This window comes from Aquila chrysaetos, chromosome 13 (genome assembly GCF_900496995.4).
Source record: "Aquila chrysaetos chrysaetos chromosome 13, bAquChr1.4, whole genome shotgun sequence".
In the NCBI taxonomy this organism is placed as follows: Eukaryota; Metazoa; Chordata; class Aves; order Accipitriformes; family Accipitridae; genus Aquila; species Aquila chrysaetos.
Window position 1 is genome coordinate 7,383,245 of NC_044016.1, and position 19,692 is coordinate 7,402,936.

General features: G+C 43.5%; 1 protein-coding gene across 2 annotated transcripts in view; it reads right to left on the reverse strand.

Annotated features, from left to right (window-relative positions):
- Positions 1-18,910, reverse strand: part of MIA3 (MIA SH3 domain ER export factor 3) — a 28,324-nt gene extending 9,414 nt beyond the window's left edge. For both annotated transcript variants that reach the window (XM_030035500.2, XM_030035499.2), the window contains exons 1-11: positions 18,722-18,910; positions 17,853-17,986; positions 12,394-12,480; positions 8,436-11,385; positions 7,215-7,496; positions 5,516-5,625; positions 4,123-4,254; positions 2,853-2,874; positions 648-736; positions 416-493; positions 204-314 (exon numbers count right to left, since the gene is read on the reverse strand). In XM_030035500.2, coding sequence (XP_029891360.1) covers positions 204-314; positions 416-493; positions 648-736; positions 2,853-2,874; positions 4,123-4,254; positions 5,516-5,625; positions 7,215-7,496; positions 8,436-11,385; positions 12,394-12,480; positions 17,853-17,986; positions 18,722-18,869 — 4,143 coding nt within the window. In that variant the 5' untranslated portion in view covers positions 18,870-18,910. The remainder of the gene's footprint in view (positions 1-203; positions 315-415; positions 494-647; positions 737-2,852; positions 2,875-4,122; positions 4,255-5,515; positions 5,626-7,214; positions 7,497-8,435; positions 11,386-12,393; positions 12,481-17,852; positions 17,987-18,721) is intronic.
- Positions 18,911-19,692: the final 782 nt, after the last annotated feature.

Genomic DNA, 19,692 nt, shown 5'->3' on the forward strand with positions numbered 1-19,692 from the left:
AAAGGAAAAGGTAAAAATAGTAATACAATCAACAGATTGTCCCCCTTGAGCTTGGGATGAACCTGAAACTTCATTTCAGTTCTCTTTTTGAGGTGGTTCATCTTGTTTGCTCTACCTCTATCTGATTACCCATGAGGTTGTGACCAGCGTTTAGGGCACATCAAGTTAAGGACAATTTCAGCCATGAGTGTGATTGCTCTTACCTTGTTCTGTTTCTTCTCATTCTTTTTTCTCTCTGTTTCAAGCATTGTGTGCAGATTTTTTACTTTATCATCTAGCTGACGATTTGCTTCTTCCAGTCCTTTGACAGTGTCCTAAAAAAAAAAAAAAAAAAAAAAGTAAAAGACGAACTAAAGCAAGCTATATTTTATTGAAGTTTTTGCTTTCTGTACAGAGACAGTTAACTGTTTCTTACCTTAAGCCCTACAGTTTCATCGGAGAGAATGTCTTTCTGTTCTTGGGCCACTTTCACAGATTCTTTTGCTTCTTTTATCTAAGAACAGAAACAACCAAACAGAACTGAGGAAATTGTCAACATAATATTCAGTAAGAATAGAAAATAAAAATATATTAGCTGTTGCATTGACTGTCTCATTAAACCAATAACAGAAAATTAGGAAGTAACGGACGAGAACCTAGAACAATACCTTTTGATCATATTCTGACATCTTTTCTAAGATTTCTGTTTTTTCTTGCAGAAGGTTTTTAATCTTTTCAGCAAGTTGCTTTTCAGTCACTAGGAAGAAAAAGAAAGCTTACAGTAACTGTACTTCATATCCTGGGGAAAAAAAAAAATCAGAGCTATCATTACTACCACTTTAGGGAACATTTTCAAGTAAGGACTAAAGCATAAATCAGGATAGTGTCAATTCCCCAGCAGTCAGCCCTTTCTACAGGAGTCTAAGCATCTCCAGCTTTCATTTAAAGTTAGGATTGAAAACAAGACAGTAAAGCGTTGAACACTGACACAAAGCATATAGCTCTTGCATCCACTTCACAGAAGCTGGTCACAGAACGCACAGCAGAGCAGGGTAAGGTGCTGGCTACACATAGGTGAGTATGTTCAAGGGAAGAATTGGCAGCGAGGATGTCAGAGCAGTCTCAGACTGCTGCTGTGACACTCAGGGAGATGTAACACCTTCCCTAACAACCACCTCTTTCTGCTATATTGAAACTGAATATTTGGTCACCAAAGATAACAGGATGAAAGCTCTGAAGGACCTACTGGGAACAGAAAAGAGACTGTCAGCTAGCAGACAGCATCAGTAAGCTTCAAGGAACTGTATCACTTTCTAACAGACCTCAAAAGGGCTGGGACTAAGCAAGAGTTCTTCAGGCATGCATTTGTTTATCAACCTAAACAAGTTGCCAACCAGCCCTTAGGATTCAACAAAAAAATCTTTAACATACTTAAATTATTTTATTGCAAATTAATTTAAAAAACAGCCAATTGTCATTCTTTTTCAAGTCCTAAACCACTCCTGTATTTGAACACCCCAAGCCTCGTTTGCCTCACAGCAAATCCTGCAGCACAAACAGGAAGCACTGGTTGTTCCAACTGCATCCCAGAGGGTGCAATGGCAACTGCTGCTCCTCCTTCCCCTCCCACATGCGGGCTTCTGGGCCAGAGGGTCCCCAGCTCTTCCTGCTCCCGGGAGAGGAGAGCCAACAACCAACCGCTGAGGTACAAGATAGATCTCAGCAGTTTACAGGGGGCAGGAAACCCTGCATTAGCTTGGTCTCCCAATTTTATTACTGTCATGAAGAGCAGACAATAGATTTTATCTTTGGGGCTCCAAATATAGTCTATCTTTTAAAGCATTTTTGTCACTGTTAATATTCTTCTATTTTGGATAAAGATGTTAATAACAACATGACCTTTACCATGCTTGAAGAGTATCTATTTGTTCTTACTTTAGTAGTTTCTATACAGTATCATACAGAAGAATATTTGGGGGTTGGGGGGGATTAGACCTATGTTCCTCATTTTTTTAGGGCAGGCTACTAAGTAATTTCTACACCACCAATACCAATGTTTTTCCCCCTCCAATAATTGTTCTGTAGTGTAGAAATCACCTTACAGATCTAAAAAGGATTTTTTCAGCTCATCAACTCTGCATTAATTGTATAGAAGGCAACTGCAGTATAACTACAATGAAACTAGAGAGGAATGACTGACAAGTAGTATGGTTTGTGAGGAAGAAAGAGGCAGAGTTCATGTGAAGACAATTCTTTCATATTTTCATTTTGTATTCAATTACAAATTTCAGCAATCACCCTACTTTGCATTCTATTTCTTTTCCATTCAGTACAGTTTAATTTTATATACTTGAAGCTGGAGAAACACTCTTGTAAAAAGCAATGTGCTAGCCACAGGAATACCTGCATATTTAGGTCTACATTTAGAAGGTCTCTTTGCAGCTGCACAGCAGTCAGTTTCAGGCTCCCCTCAATCCAAAAAGGCAAGAGGAACTAGCTACTGCTTTTTGTGAGAAGCAACAAGCAAAAGCAGATCTACTGCTAGTTGGAAAACCAAAACAAACTTTGCCCCACTACCATCGTACCAGTAAACCAATGGATCCCATTTATGTTGAACAAAGTGGAGTTTTTCCTTGCCCTTTAATTTGCAGGTGCAAGCTGCATTGTTTCTCCTAATCAAAGCATTATCAAAAGCAAAATTGAAATCCTCAGATTCAAGTAAGTATCATCTACTGGCCTAGCTTACACTGTAACCTTAGACTTAGCATTCTCCTTGAAAGGGAGTGAAGATGAATACTTGGTCCTCTGAAACAATCTTCAAGACTTTTACATGCCTAAACATCAAGTACACTGAAAAGCAGAGACAAACTTACCTTGATAAATTCTACTCTTTACCTACAGAAGAGAAGGGGGGGGGGGGGGGGGGGAAGAGAATTAGCCATAAAAAGTGATAAATGAAAAATTTTATTATTTTCCCTATAGAAAAAAGTCACCACTTATACACAGATTCAAAAGTATATGGAAAACACATCTATCACTGCCAACAAGAGTGTTGAATAACACTACAAACAAGCTTAAGCTGTTTTCTAATAAAAGCTTCTAGGTTAATGCCCTGTCCTACAGCCTTAGTAAACGTCTGTTTACTCAGTCACTAAAACGATAGCAGTAACTGCCCACATCCAATCTGCAACAAAGAAAATGAAGCCATTTTGCATCAAGCAACAGTCATGAACTTGCAAACACAAAAAACACTTGCATCCCAGTTCTGATCCTTTTAAAGCAATCTATGTTTACATGACAGTTGCTCATTTCGAAATGAACACCACTGAAGAAGAATTTCAGAAGCTTTCTTTTTATGCTGTTATATTAGCACTATTTTGCATTTGAAACTGACCTAGCGTAGTTAATATCAAAACTAAGCAGGGAAAAAACTACCAATATTGTTACAGATAATATTTGGTTTTATTTATTTCTGTCAAGCAAAGATAAAGTATTCCACAGACTTCCAGGGCATATCATCGCTGAACCGGACAGCTGTAAAATAAACTGTCCTATTTGATTTTCACCTTAGTTCCCAAGGAGATGCACTGCTATACTTGAGAGCTGGTGATGGTATTTTTCTTGCACAGAAAATTATCCATGTAGGAAAGAATAGGACAAATGGAGAGTGAGAAGAAGAGTGAAAAAGGGGCTCTCCAGTGAGAATTAAAATCAAGTGTTTAAGGTTTCTAAATGCGGCACCTATAAGCAGCTGGGCAATATGAAGGGGGGAGGATTAACTGCTTGTTTTGGAGAAAGTCAGCAACAGGCTCAAGCACTTGGAAGGCTTCTCATTTCAAAGGTATGCTGACCCTTCCCTCGGCCTTCTTGATTTACATCATACCCCCCTATTCTGCTTTCGAAACTGCCCCTTACTAAAAAATCTTCAGTTAATAGCTTAAAGGAAATGCTTCTTAGCTTGAAGAAAATTACAACTTACTTTAGCTATTAAGCCCAGCACGTAGTTCACATTAATGCTCTAAAGTAAAAACGCAAAAGACTACATATCGCTTTGACCCCGGTAACGCTGAAACAGTTTAACCATACAAAAGACTGCGCAGTAAGTGAAATATCAGCAGGCTTGCAAGCATGAAGTATACTCACTGAAAGGCAGGTTCTCCAGAAAATTATAGCAAGCGTGGCAATTCCCACTAACGCAGTGATAATAATAGGCTCCCATGGAAGTCCATGGAAATCAGGCCCAGGACGAATTTCCTCAGGCAGGGTAGCAACCAGCTGAAAACCAACAGCATTGACAACTATGAATATGTTTTCATTAACTACTCAGGCAAAATAAGTAGTCTGCCACATGCTTCTATTCCTCTCATAAAACCAGAGAACCATCTAGAGCTTTCTTGCAGTTTTTCTGTAAACTGAAAACCGAAAATGAAGAAAACCACAAAGCAGCTCAATGCTTGCATTTCAATTCAAAAGTCTGAGTATCTGGAAGACACCTGACAGTAACAACCTGTTGGCAAAGAATGGCTACACCAAAATAAGCCGAAGCCCACATTTTGCATTACACAGCACTAGCAGTTATTTGATCTGTTTCCAAATAAAGCTATAAGGATGGAAAAATATAGAAAAAAAACCCCAAACCAACCCAGCTTTACATCTAGATATTCGTAACAATCCAGTAAAAGCAGCTCAGATGTTTTCCCTCCTGTCACCCTGGTCACAGGGTCATATGTCATGTGTCTCGTCATACGTCTCTCTGAAGGCCAGAGAGCACCAACTGCCTGAAAAAGGTGTGAATACCTGGTACAGTTGACAGGGCTGATAAAGACACAGCGCTCGGAAAATAAACTGTACAAGCCACGCAGAAATCGCTGCCTTCTCCCTGGTCGCAACCGACAGCGGCGTGAGATTAAAATGCGGGCAGACGCTTCCCCCCGCAAAGCCCAGCCTAGGGGCGAGCTGGTGTTTTCGCAGGCACCCTCTCCCCCCAAGGGCCGGGGTGCGGCGAGAGGCCAGGCAGCGATCCCTGCCCGCGCCGACGCCAGCGGACGCCCTCGCTCCCGCGGGATTGCCCCACATCGCGGGGCGGGGGCGAGGAGAAACTGCCCCTTCACGAAGGCAGCGGGGCCGGCGTACGGCAGGGGTGACCCCCCTCAGGGACGCGGAGCAACATCCGCCTCGGCCCGTCTCGCTCGGGGCGCCGAGTCCCCCCGGTTCGGACCGGCGGAGCCCTTCCGCCGCTTGTCACGGCCGCCCGCCCGCCCGCCGGCCGTTAACGGCTCCTCAACGGCCGCCGACGCTCGGTGCGCGCGACAGCCCCCTCCTCCCCTCCCCCCCCCCCCCCCCGCGCACCTGCAGCAGCCGCCGCGCCGGGGGCTCCGAGTGGCGCGCGCCGCCGCCCGCGGGCTCCATGGCGGCGCGAGCCAACTTCCAGGCACACGTCAGCCCCGAGTGACAATCCCCCGCCCCCCTCCCGGCCCGCGCGCGTCATCGGCGCGCGCCGCCGCCCGCATGCGCGGCCGCCATCGCCGCCGCTCACCTGCCGCAGGAGCTGCCGGGCAGCGGCCGCAGCTTCGCCGAGGGCTCCCCGTGAGGCGGCGCCCGCCTCTGCCCCGCGTCCTGCGGGCCGCCCGGCGTCCTCGTCGGGGTCTGGAGGGAGAGGGAGAGGGGTGTTAGCTCACGGAGCGGCCGCGCCCGCCTCAGCCGTCGCCAGCAGGGCCCGCCGCCAGGGGAGGGCTGCAACGGGGAACGCGCTTCTGCCCCTCTCCCCCCCTCGGTTCTGCGGCATCTTAGGCGAGATTTCAAATTACGGTCCCCGGATCTCCAGGGCATTGAAGAGGCAAAAGTCCTTAGAAAGGGTACTGATATTCCGCAGGCTGCTTCAGAAAAGGTACAGCAGAGAGGGACACAGGTAGACAAAGTCACTTTGCCGAGCCTGCCTCAGCACATACAACTTCAGCAGCACGTCAACAACAACAAAGCAGCACACACTCTCCAATTCTTAATCAATAAACCTACGTCTTCTAATAAGTGTACGGCACTGTTAGTACGGCATAAACTTTAAACCACCTTCACTTCTACCCCGATCTGAAAAGCCTGTCTCCTCTCACTGCTACTGTTGCCACGAATTCAGGTTAGCAGATTCAAATACCCGCTTGCCCAGCCTGTTGTTACATTGTGCAACAGTTTCTGTGACAGGGGTTCTACAAGCACCTGCCCTGTTTCTTCTCAGCACTTCCAGCAGTCCTCACAGGAATTCCTAGCAAACAGCATTTAACCACCATTAAGGAAGGAATGGAAGATGGTCTAAAGTACAACTGAACATCCAACTGCTTAACCACATAAGTAGTCCACCTCCCACTTAAAATTCATTAGGTGTCTTTGCATTCAACCCAGAGTTTCCCTCAGAACTTAGAAGCTGCTCAAAAGTGCTTGGTGATGGGAATGGCACAGTACTTCAGTAGTGCACAACAGCTAAGCAAGAAGTGCCTGAATTTTTTCTAAACAGTCAGTGAAGACAGATTTATTAAGCATAATCAGAGGTGAACGCAGAACAGCAAAGCCGAGCTTAGCACCAAGAATGGAGTCAAAGGTAGTTTTGTGCCAAACCAGAGCTGGGGAAGATGATGGCAATAGGATCCCTCCTTAGCATAATGATGAGTCAGCACACTTGCTGCAGAGGGAGAAGGCCTCAGCGGAACAGAGTCAAACATTTCTCCTACTCCAACAAACACCTTAGCCAGAAATTATTGAACTGCTTGAGGGAAGCTACACTCCATCTTTCCTGGAAAGTAATATAGCCCAGAGTCACAGGTTAAAAAGAGCAAGAAGAGACAGTGCATGATTCTATAGCCTAACGGTTAGACTGGCAGTACCACTGCAAGGAGGGGGAAACCTGGGCTGACGGTATGCTTCCAGTGATTTCTGCTCTTTATCCACTACCATCCCGAGATACAGTCCACCAGCCTGAGCACAGAGCTCTGACTACGACACTTGCCGAAGAACTTCTCTTATTTCTATAGTGCAAAATGCTACTAGAAAAACCTCTCTGATGAGACGAGTGGTAGCAATACAATACTGCCACTAGAGGGACTGTCACGGATTAGTGAAAGCCATCAGGATTACAGCAACACACAATGAAAATATTAGCGAAAAACCTTGGTATTTGCCTAAAAGCCATTCAACCATGCTCCTCTTTAATAGCAAAGGAACAAAATAACCCAATTCCAAAAGGTTACCTGCAGCAATATCTTCCCTTGCACTCTGTCCTGAATCAATTGACCCAAAGGAAGTATCTTCCAGCAGCGATCCTCTTTCACTATCATACCCTTCTTCGGCTTCTCTATTATCCAAGAAGTTGGCCTCCTCATGCTCAGGTGGAACATCAACAACCCTCTCCTCCTCCTCAGTAGGCTGTTCTGGCCTCTTATCTTCAAGTGGCTGAAATTCCTGATTTCTTTCATCAATGGCATTTGGGTTTCTGATGGAAACTCTGTCATATTCAGACTCTTTTTCACCATCTGTGACAGACAGGGAGACATGAATTAAGCACTGAGCTAATGTGTATTTCTTACCCACAGCTGTCTCCAGTGAAATACTGCATTTGACAAAGCTTTCTTGACACTTTTTAAACACTTCAGCTTGTGTATTTCTTCCAATATATTCTCAATCAACTTTCAGTAACATCTAATTAAATGTTTATATGGAATTTATGCAAGATATCAACCACTGACCTTACAATGAAATATTGCAAGGTGAAATATTTTCATCGTTCGTGACTTTATCAGACGTCACATGCTTAACGTACTACTGTAAAAGGAGCCTTGCTAAGAGCATATCTTACCACCTCACACATTGATTAGAAAAAACAGCAAGTTTGCAGCAGACTCTACCACTGGTTCTTCCCCCGTCAAAAGATTTGTTTGTTCAGTATTTCTACTTACGCACTCTTTTATGAATGTGGGCAAAAATATGATAATAGAGGCACCTGAGATTTTAGGTGCATGGATTTAGTGCCTGAACTTTGCATTAATCACGGGATCTCTTATAATTAGGTGCTTGCTAGTTCAGAAAAAAAACCAGAGTGCTCTAAACCCTCCAGGAAATTCAGCACATTTTTATATGTGAATCCCTATTTCTTGAGGAGGAGGTATAGACATGACCTGAGTGGCTCCTTCTAACCACATCTGTGCATGGATCCTACTTATCTTACACAGAACCTGGCCCATAAGAACAGACATGCTGAGCTCAACATTTTCTATCAGGCTTTGTCCCTGGGCCACCCATCACAATGCCAAAAATATGCATTAAAAATAAGCAAAATCCCAGCAGATTCCACAGGGCCTCTTTCAATTCTGCTCCCTCACCCTCTTCTTAAAGCTTCTCTGGGTTACACAGTGTTGTCTGGGATAGGGTTTTACTTCCATTTCATCTATTTATTAACTAGTTTAACAACCTACCTTGAACATGTGGCTGATCATCTTCATGCTCTGGAATAGATGCAAGTGGGACACTCTCACCAGCAGATGAATATTTACTCCTTAAAGAATATATTAATTCTTGAATATCATCCATCAGTGCACTCTCCTCATCATACAAATCCATCTCTTTCACCACCTCCTCTTTATTTTCTGCCACTCTGGAATCCAGAACTTTTCCTACAACATCCATAATGCTTGATTCTGAAAATTCAAGTATCTGGTCCAAAGCTTTTTCTATATCTTCATTGTTAAGGCTTGCCTTGCGAGCAAGCTCCATCTCTACCTTCATGTCATGAAACATGGCTTCTATCCTAACCACGTGTTGAAGCCCAAGGTACTTTTGTAGACGTATTACACGCTTTTCATCAAGAAAATCTCTCATTATTGTGAGCCGCTTCACAGACTCACTGAAGTCTGTTACAGTATCATTTGTGGCTGCTGAGCTGTCAGCAGGGCTGGGGAAATGCACAGATTGCTGGTGGTCATTTATTGTATGCTCTAAGTTTTGCACCTCTTTTGAGTCTCTCTGTGAAATGCCCTCTAGGAGATGATCTTTCCTTTGGTAAAAGTCATTGCTGTCTTCTGTGTCAGGAGATTGGAAACTATGTTCTTCCACAGCTGATGGTTCCTCAGCTTCAGAAGACTCCTCATCATCTTCCACGATACGTTCCATCTCATCCAATTTAACATCTTCGCTCACTGGTATGTCAACATCTTTGTTCCCAGTCTCGCTTGCATCTTGCATGCCAATTGCTTTTTTAGCCTCCTTAGAAAATGAGTTTGTTTCCTCTCCTGTTTTGTAAGTAGGATTTGCGGTTCCTGAAACAGCTTCACTTAGTACTTCTAATTCAGGGTTTGTAGTTTTGGCATTTAGTGTACCACCCTGTACATTTACAGCCCTTGCTTTTGACAGCTTTGCACTGGCAGCATTCTCATCTTCCAGTAGCTCTTCCTCTACTTGTTTCAGGTCAGGGTTGTCTTCAGCATCTGGCTCTTCAGATTGCAATTCCGGTCTTAGTGTTCTCTCTTCAGCTAAATTTGTGCCAAGATTTCTGTCTGAATCTGCATCCTCAGTACGAGCAGTTCCTTGCTGAGTAAGATTCTCTGTATTAGTATTCTGTGTAGTGCTTTTTGATTTTTCTTCAGGGGAACTTTTCTCAATGCTTTCTTCAAATACTGTCATCTTGCCAAGATTTCTTGAAAGCTCTTCTTTCATATCTGCCTCTGAATACTCAGTGTCATTTTCCCATGGCATAGGTTGCTCGACAGCTCTTCTGTGGCTTGGGTCTCCTTCCCCTGCAGGGGTTTCTTTCATGTATCTCCTTTTTATTTCAGGTTCTTTGTTAAGAGAGGTGTTTTTTTGATTTTCATGATCGGTCTCCCCTGTTTGTTTCAAGTCTTCTTCATGACTTAGAAGTTCATTCTCCACAGCAGGCATTCCATGCTCCAGTTTCTCTTTCAAGAGGTCAGTATCTTCTAAGTCACTTTGAGATGCTTTTTTTACCTCTTCCACTAGTTTGGCTGGAACATCAACAGAAGGCTTGTTCTCAGCTCTTCCTTTCTCCTTTGTTTTCTCCCATAACTTTTTGTGCTTTAAATCACTTTCCAAGACCTCTTCCAAGGTGTCATCCTCAAACTTTTTCTCATCTTTCTCTATTTGAGCAAGTGGCACTCTTTCTGGACTTTTGTGGATATCACCAACAGATGGTTTTAAAACATCTTGCTTGCTTTTAACAAATGATTTGGACTCCAGATCATCTCCTGGACTAGGTAAAACATGAGGATCAGGCACAGCTGTACTCTTCAGCTCTTCGGTATGTGACCTAGTTCTATCAACCATCAGCTGCTCTTCAAACTGTTCAGTTTTGCTTGTTTTTTCTTTTGAACCCAGATCACCTATACCTACAGGTTCCTTTCTAAGGAGTTCTTTGGAGAGATCCTCAGGTTGAGTTGTTGCTGGTGCTTCTCTTTTACTAATTAGCATCACTTCATCTTGTTTCTCTTTTGTTTGTTTAGATTTGTACCTGTCCACACTTATACTGTCACCCAACTTCTTGCTCTTACTGAAGGCATCTTTAAGAATTAATGCGTCTGAATCAGGTTCTTCCTCATTGTCTCTTTGGTTATTTAGCTCTGTAGCACCCTTTGCATCTTCATCAGGTTTATGATTTTGTGACTCAATGCCATCATGTTCATCATCTTCTAAATCCATTGGGGACGTAATTTCTTCCTCTGCCATAAAAGACAGCAAAGGGATTTCCTCAGACTGATCTGCAAAGTCTGGCTCCTCCTCTGCATCATAAGCATTAATGCTCAAATCTTCATTAAAATCATCTTCCAGTGATGTAACAAGGCGAGTCACTTCATCATCTGATACAACAGCATCAGCAGTTGAGCCAAGTTTTGTTTTCAAGTTCACAGAGAGCTCTCTGTTTAGAAGTGTATAAGCATTGTCTTCTTCATTCTCTTTGTCAAGTTGACTGGTTTCACCCTGAGGAATACTAGTGTTTTTGGTATTTTCACTTTCTAGCCCTTTTAGTTTCCCATGTAGCATTCCTTTCAAGTGCTCATGTGCAATTTGATCTCCCTGAGAGTTTTCTTCGTCACTATTGACACTGGAGTCTCCCCCAGTATTTTCAGCTCCTTCTGTAAAAGAACTGTCTACTTCCTCTGTCATGGCAAAGGCTTCCTTGTCTTCTTCTGTGCTTAGCTCAAGATTGTCTGTCTCCAAAGCATCAAGAGACTTTACTGTATCAACCTGTTCAATCCCCTCATCTCTTCCAATTCCTTCAGCTGGTTTTGTCCCTGGATCACTTGATTCAGTTTCCTCTTCATTTGCTATCGTCTCTTGCAATGACTTCAAAAGCTCATCCACATTATAATTATCAAAATCATCCCTTCCACCATCAAAGCAAACAAAGTCTGTTTCCTGAAATGAAAAACAGTATGTAGTCACAAATATTATTTTCTTTATTACAGTGATGAGACCAAATCCATTTGGTTGGTTAGAGAGAGACACAGCAGCAAAGTAAATTACATTAATCATGCAGAATTAACCCATTGAGTCCTTAAGCAAAACTCTCTTTGAAATCAGTGGAAATTTTGCCCAAGGACTCTTAAAAACCTAAGTAAAAAGCTTATGTCTTAGCTCTGTCAAAGACCTCCTGGTGAGGAACAAACTGGAAGTCAGCAATGGAGTTGACAGTATTATACTTTACTCATCACATATCCTGCATTAAGAACAAGTCTATTGCTGAATGCCAGTGAGGAGAAGAAAACAAGTGTCACTAAGCTTGTTTGTCACAATCCCTTTTAGCGGGTCTCTCCTCAGATGACCAAGTCCTCCAAGCAGGAGCTGCCTGTCACACAATTTCTGAAAAATAAATTAAACAGCAGTGCAAGCCACCGAACACGACTTCATCAGGGTCTCAAGCTGCATCCACAAACAGGCCTTACTCACACAACTGGCTATTAGTGCATGAAAGACATTTATGTGTGTAAGGGTTGAAGGACCAACACTAGAATCAAAGAGCTAAGTGTATCAGGTTTTGTTTGTTTCTTATAGTACTTTAAACTTTGAAAGTTTGGGAAAAGAAACAATTCTGAATACATACCAAACAGCCTACTTGCGAGCCAGCTAGCAGCATTTCTAGAGCTCAGTCCAAACAGATTTTGTTAGAAGAAAACCAGAGTATTCAAGAAAAGAAAGATCAATGCCCACATTTTGGGCTGATGCTTACACACCCATCAACATACATAGCTGCACAAACGTTCCACCCTGCAACACACATGTGCATCTCTGCACATATGTAGCTGCTTACTAACAAAAGGTAACTAAGGATCACTGATATTCCCATTCTCCTTCTCAGGGATTTTATTGAATGCCAAGGTAAGAATCAATAAGAAGCCCAATTAAAAAATAACAAATAAGACTTACATCTGTTGGTAATTCTAGCTCCTCATTGGAATAATTATGATTTATTTCAAGTAAATCCTTTGGAAAATATCCAAAATCACTTCCAACCTGCCAGAAAAACACAAGCAAACAAAAAGCAGTAAAGCAGCTTTCAAAATTGCGTGACTTAAAATTCTCATTACAGACACATCAAACTCACTCTCAAGTATTTCTAAATGAAGTTTAACACAGTGAAAAAAAGAAAAAGATTGGCAATACCTTGTTTATGCAAGAGTTTTCCTTGATGTTTTATACTTACATTTCACAACACCCTTGTGAAGTTGGTAAGTTTTACTGTTCATGTTTTAAATCCTGACTTACAACAAATTGTTAGGAGAGCTGGAAGTGAAGCCCAAGCATTCTGGCTCACATGCTTTAACTGCTATTGTGTGCTTTCACTAGCACCACATACATCTCAAGTATTTTCTCAAGTAGTAAGCAGAAGAGGATCTTTGACTAATAAGATGTACATCCATGCACAGTATTGTAGCCTGAAATATGCTCACTTTGTACCTTAAGGAATGAAAAAATAAATTCTTAAAGCATATTTTAGGAAAGTGCAAAATTGTACCTGAGGTAATAATCTATTTTAAAACCCATGTGGAAAGTATACCCCTCTGCAAATGCATTGTTGCTCTTCAGTGACTAATACAAGCAAAAATCAGTTGCAGATGGCTATTTCCAAGCAAGTCAATGTGCTAAGCCAAGGCAAACACTGGAAGACAAGAATCTCTTATCAGTCACCGGATAAGATCTACACAGTAACGCTCTCACTTGAGAGTTCTGACAACAGCTGTCAAGAAGCCAATATTAATAGTGTGCTATCACTACGCAGATTAGATAATCCAGGCAATTAGAGCCTGGTGGACACACCTCCTAGAAAGGTAGAGAGTTCCTAGATGACCAAAATATCTGGGGAAAAAAAAAAAGTCTTGGTCATTTCCTCAATGTTTTGTTGTAGGAGGAAGATGAGAACTGCCCATTTTCTTAAGAAGTTTGTTTAGGAAGAGCGCTCAGTTAAAGATCAAATTAAAAAGGCAACCAGGTATGTCAAAACAATTAGGGATATATAGATATATGTATTGTTACACTGATATCACTGAAATAGGTTAAGCTGGGCTCAAGTTTTCTGGATTTACAATGGCATAAAAAAAAAGAAGAAAATTGTATCCAATAAATAATATGTACTAATACTTTTTGGGGTTGTTTTTTTTTGTTGTTGTTGTTATGCAAGCAAAGTACACACTGATACATTATAGGGCTTCCTTTTTTTAACTATTTCTCATTCAAATCTTACCTTCCATAGTCAATATCTCTGAAGTTAGTTACGCATACATTAACAGCAGCAACAAAAAAAATCTATTACCTCCCCACCTTTTTTAAACACATAGAGATACTCCCTTATAGAAAAGAAATAATGTATGCAGGTTTATTACTGGGAATTACTTGGAATGGGAAATTAAACTAGACAAATCAAATCAAAAGCTTGCCCTTGTGTGGTATACTACAGTTTTATTCTAAATTGGCCTCTTTCTCTCTACAAACTTCTATTCCAGTTTTAAATTATCTTTCTGAAAACAAAAGCCAAAGCTTCAAAGTAGCCTCCTTACAGACTAATCTCCGTGACTACCATTATAATTAGGCATCACAATTTGAAATTCATTTAGTGTAATCCAAGCTGCTGACCATACAAGTCCTCTGCAGTGACCCAGTTTGCCACTTATGTGGTTTATGAGCCATATGGGATCTGCATGCCCAAAATTTCATCTGCTCCTCTCTCTACAAGTACTCTCTTGTAAGGGAAAAAATGCCTCATTGTGCAAATAAAGGAAACATTCTTCATTCTCTACAGACATGAGAGAGGAAAGGCATTATGAATGCCAAGTAAATAAGGGAGAAAAAAGCGCATCCTTCATTTCCACTCCCTTCCCCGCTAAAATACCGTGGGTGGATGAAACACATAGCTGTGTGTACAGCACCTGTCCCCACCAGTGCCCACGTGTGACAGCCAGCTGTGGCAGATTCACCAACCACTACTGACCAAGAAGCCAGACCCTCACACCACCTACCTCAGTGACAAAAACCAGACAGCTGGGAAAGAAGACGTTCAAATGTTTTTAATCTTAAAGCCCACATCCCTAAAGCACAGGCATCACAGGTACCTAAAACTGCAGAACATTGGTCAAAGAAGAGTTGGTTTTGTCTGCCCTTACTGAATGCTGGCACTGTTAAGAAAACACAGAAACAATAGGAAAAAATTCCATGATCCTCTGGGTCCTCCAGACATACTCTGTCTTCCTGTCTTACCTTAAGTTTACCCCTCCTGTCTTCCTTTTTATTACCCTATAAGATTTGAAAACAAAAAACCAAACAAACCACCACCCAAAAAAAGCCACGATCTGCAGCCAAGTCCATTTCTTGTAATGTGAGGCCAGAAATAGTTCTCTCATCCTTGAATCAAAGGAATAAAGTTCAGCCCTTTGCCATAACATAAAATAACAACCTTCTGCAGCAAGAATTTTAAGTGTCTTTGTTGAAATGTTTTGTTAAAAAGCAGCAGTTTTTACCTGGAATTATCTGAAGTAGTTTTGGAGTTCTGGACCCTGCTAAAGATGAGGGCAGAGTACAGCAGAAATGCATAGGAGAAAAGTCTACAAAAACACAACCTGACGGTGTAAACGATGTCAGGTGGATGCTGAAGAGGAGACTAGTTTTAAAGCAGGACACAGTGCACTGGACAATGAGTGTAACAGGTGTGTTCCACCCTTTGGCTTTGGGAAAAAAAATAATCAAGTATTTTCCTGGAACTGATGTATTAATGAAATTCATAACATAAAATCACTATTAAATAATGGTCCAAGCATTTGTCTTTGCTTTATTAATGAGGTTTAGATAGCTCTGCTAAAAACTGCATTCCATATAACATATAGAATATATATAATAGCTGGGTCCCAGAATTTTTTCACATGCAAAATACTCACTGAGCTCAATGGGAGTTCTGCAAGCAATAAAGTATACAAGACTGGGATCATAAAATAAAGGATCTATTTTGTTAAAATACAGCATGCTTGCTGGCACAGGGAAAAAAAAACAACAAAATAAAACCCCAACAATGGCTTGAAAAGGGCAGAGTGAATTAGAAAAGCAAAGGCAAATAAAGCCCAGACCCAACTGCTATAGATTTTTCAGCCTTGGTGAAAGGCTCCTCTCTTATCAGATCATCTCCCTTCAGGTCAGAAATACTATTGTATTTCTCATGGCTCCTCAAAATTGATTTCAGGATTAGAGCCTGTATTTACAACTTGTTTCAAATAAGCCCCAGGTTGCAGCAGTTGAAGCTTCTCATACACACACTCCCCTAACCTCTGCCCCCATCTGAAGATCAGAATACCAGTTATCCCTTGATTTCATAGTTTCCATTATGCCCAATACTTTCCCCCAAAACTTTGGGCAATGGAAAAAGGCAGTAGGGTAGATGCATGGGATCAAATGATACACACGAGCACACATAAAGTCACATGACGAGATCCCAAAAAGACCGCGGCAGAAGGTAACATGCCTTCCATTGGAGTTTGTTTGATCACAGACATCACTAGGTAGCCTGTTTTTAATTAGCAAGCAACAGCCTTACCCTAGCTCCAAGACTGCACACAGCAGGCACGGCTGGTCTGCATAAATCAAGTTGCCCTGCCAAATCTGGCATGGGAAATCAGTCACATTGCATGAGAGAGACCCCAGCGCTACCTGTAAGTCAGGGACAGGGTCAGACGTGCCAGTGCCCTACTCAACATGCAAGGGTAGGCACCTCTGACCCCACTGCAGCGTTTGCACGCTGGTTGTTGCAGGATTACAGTTAATGCAGAAGCAGTCAATCAAACCAGGGAAAAATGAAATAAGGATTATAGCCACCAACTAAAAGGAATTAGTCTGTCATCACTGCCCTAAAAGGAACACAGAAAATAGCGCAACACAATTAAAAAGTGACAACAAATAAAATGGAACTCTGCAATTCTTTTAGATCTGCAAACTTCAGCTTTTACTTGTTAAACTTAAAGCAAACATCCTTTTAACTTGGAGACACACCTAACTGTTGCACGAGCTTCCTATCAGTGAATAGTTAAACTGAATATTAACTCAGCAATTACCTTAAACCTGCTGTCTGATCTTGAAGCCTGCATTACACCTTGTCAGAAGATGGAAAATTGGCCCCATGCTGCTACTCTGCATCTCAAGAACTGGCAGCCCTGGAAACCTGTACCAGCTAATTAACCAGATTATTTATAGTACAGTACGCGTCAGAAGGGAATTACCAGCATGATACAATTATAAACTCTTCTTTAACCACGTGCTGCAGTTTTCTGCTCTCTTCTGTATCATTCTAATTGGATTCAGCTCCTGCTGAGAGCTTGGCTGTCCACACCCCGCCTGAACAGGTTAGAGAAAGTGATACATCCTGATTTTCAGTAAACCACTAGTCCCACAGTCAACACCCAGGTGCAGCTTTGAGCAGCCTAGACCACTGTCGCAGGCAACTGTCTATCCCTTGTAGAAGACCAGAGTAAGAAAGGAGGTTGAAGTAAATGATTTGGACACAAAATGGTCCATAGGGGAAGCGGTCAACAGGGACGAGGTCTAAGCAACCTCCAGACTGCTAGCATTTTCAAGGCAAGTCCACAAAAATTGCTTTTCCTCCAGGGTATCTGTGTTCTGCTTCTGTCAGGCAAATAAGGTGTTTATCATGAAAGCTGAGAGGAGTTCTCTATGAAATAACTGCAAGTACGGGGACACTCCTTTTCCATTAACCCTGTCTGGATTGCCTAAAGACGACAACAACTCAGACAAGGCCACTACTCTGCAAGCTGCTACAATGTGTTACTGAAGCTGAAAGAGAGACAGACCTTTTAAAAATCGAAGTTACCTTAATTCTCTTTAGTTTTACTACTTTTTTCCCTCCAATTCTGCACGCAGCTTAGATAAAAAAGCTGAAGACGGCAGCTGAATATTAGGAAGAGAAACATGATTAAAACATGGACATGGAATGATTTTTAGCAGGATTACAAAGAGCACAGGATGAGACCACGTCAGGGGTAAACACAAGCACAGGCTTTAGCCTCCCTAGATGGGAAGGGAGGCTCAGCTTCCAGGCAGACTCCTGGGCCACCACATACAGTGCCGCAATGAGAGGTTTTCAACACAAAGGCAGTTTTCTAACAGTTTTTAGCACACATTATCATTGCCCATTTTTCACAGCACTTAATGCCCTAGGTCTGATCAAACCGCATCCCATTTCACACTGGTCTCAAGACAAAATGGCATTCATTACGTTATTTAACTATGCTCAAAACCTTAAGTGTTCTCCTACAAAGCAAAAGGAAGGAAAAGAGATTACCAACAGAAAGCACCAAGAAGAGCAAACAGAACAAATGTTTTACAGTACTTACACTTCCAGCCCAAAGCTCGGTTGATTTTCCTATTAGTTTGTAATATACATACACCGCTTCTCCCTTCTTAAAATTTACAAAGCGACAATCTGGACCTTTAAAATCCTGCATTGCCTTCCCTCGGCACATTAACACTGTCCAAAGAAAACAAAAAGAAGAGTATTACTTTAAAAACAATAATAATAAAACAGTTTCATGAAAGGGGTCTTTGCTAACTGGCAGAAAACAAGACCTCCCTGCACATACCAGTTTCCTATTTTCCAGATTGGGCCAAGAGATAAGAACTTAACTGGAAGTATAGCTAAAATAAGAGATAATTTTTTAAAAAACGCAAGCTCACCGATCAAGACAAGTGTTTGACAAAGTACTCGAGAATTACATTTCAGAAGTACGCTATGAAGCCAATTATTACATTAGACGGGCTGAAGGATGACATCTGTGTCCTAGTGAATCAGCCCTGAAATTATTCCACGCATAAACAACACCCAGAGAGCGGGTTTATTACAAGAGGGTTTTGCAGGGAAAACAAACAAACAAACAAACAAACCCAACAACCAACCCAAGGAGCTGCGGGGATCTGAAAACTTGGCCGGCAGGAGAGGAACGACGCGCGTCGGCGCCGCGTTTCCATTTTCCCGATCCTCCCCAATTTCCCTGCCAAAGCCGGGGCGGGGGCTTTGGGAATTGCCCCCGTGAGGCAGGCGACGTTTGCATCTTTCCCCGTAGCAACTTCCCGGCGGCGGGGAGCTGCCTCCCGGCCGCGCCGAGCTCCGGGGACCGGGCAGGGACCTCCCGCACCCCTCCGGGCGCTGCCGGGCGGGGGTCCCCCGCCACCCCCATCATCCCGCGTCCCCGCCACCCCCACTCACTGCTGCACTCGGGGTCGGCGCAGCGCTTGCGCTCGGCGAAGCGGCGGCCCAGGTCGGTCCCGGCGGCGCAGAGGAGGGAGGGCGGCGGGGGCAGGAGCAGCAGGAGGGCGAAGAGCAGCCGGGGGTCCGGCGGCGGGGCTGCGGCCATGTTGGCGGGCGCCGGCGGCGGGGAGGGAGCAGACACGTCAGCAGCGCCGGCGGGAGGGCGATGTGGCGGCGGAGGAGGGACCGGCCCGGCCCGGCCCGGCCCCGCCGCCACGGCGGGAGGAGGAGGGCAGCGCCCGGATCCTCCCTCCCGGCGGCATCCCGATCCCGGTCCCGCCTCCGCGGAGACGGAACGCGCCCCCGCGGCCGCCTGCGCCGGGCAAGAGTCCGGCTCTTTTTTTCAGGCTCCCTCCTAGCAGGGGGCTCTCCCCGCCCTGGAGGGGTGAGAGGGAAGGTCCTGCCCCTTATTTGTGCTTATTGATGGCGGTTTTCTCTGGCAGAGGATCGCTGAAGCAACGAGAATAGCCCACAGCGGTCTGACCACGGTGCAGAAAAGGTGTAATTGCCCCCCTGCACCCCCCACCCAAGGGTAAGGATGCAGCAGATCCAAACGTGCACCTCGCTGCTCTCCCTCCTGCCCCACCAAGAAGTTCACATCTCCGCTCGAGAGGAGCAAGCATGTCATCTTCCCCGGTGACGTCCCGAAAGTTTGAGGTTAAACCTGCGGTTGAACCTGCCACAACTTGCAGAGGTAGCGCTGGGGTCTCGCTCACTCACCCGTAGTCCCACGAGGAAAGCGTAGGCAAATAGTGTTGCACACCTAACTGCTGAAAACGCAGGCTCCCCAACCGGCCCATTCTTGCCCTTGGGTAGCTTCAGCTTGCATTTGCTGCTACATTTTAACTATGAATGTTTGCAAACCACAAGGTGTGCTACTTAAAAGCGTGCCTGCGCTTAAGGATTACCTCTTTTTCACATCCATTAGA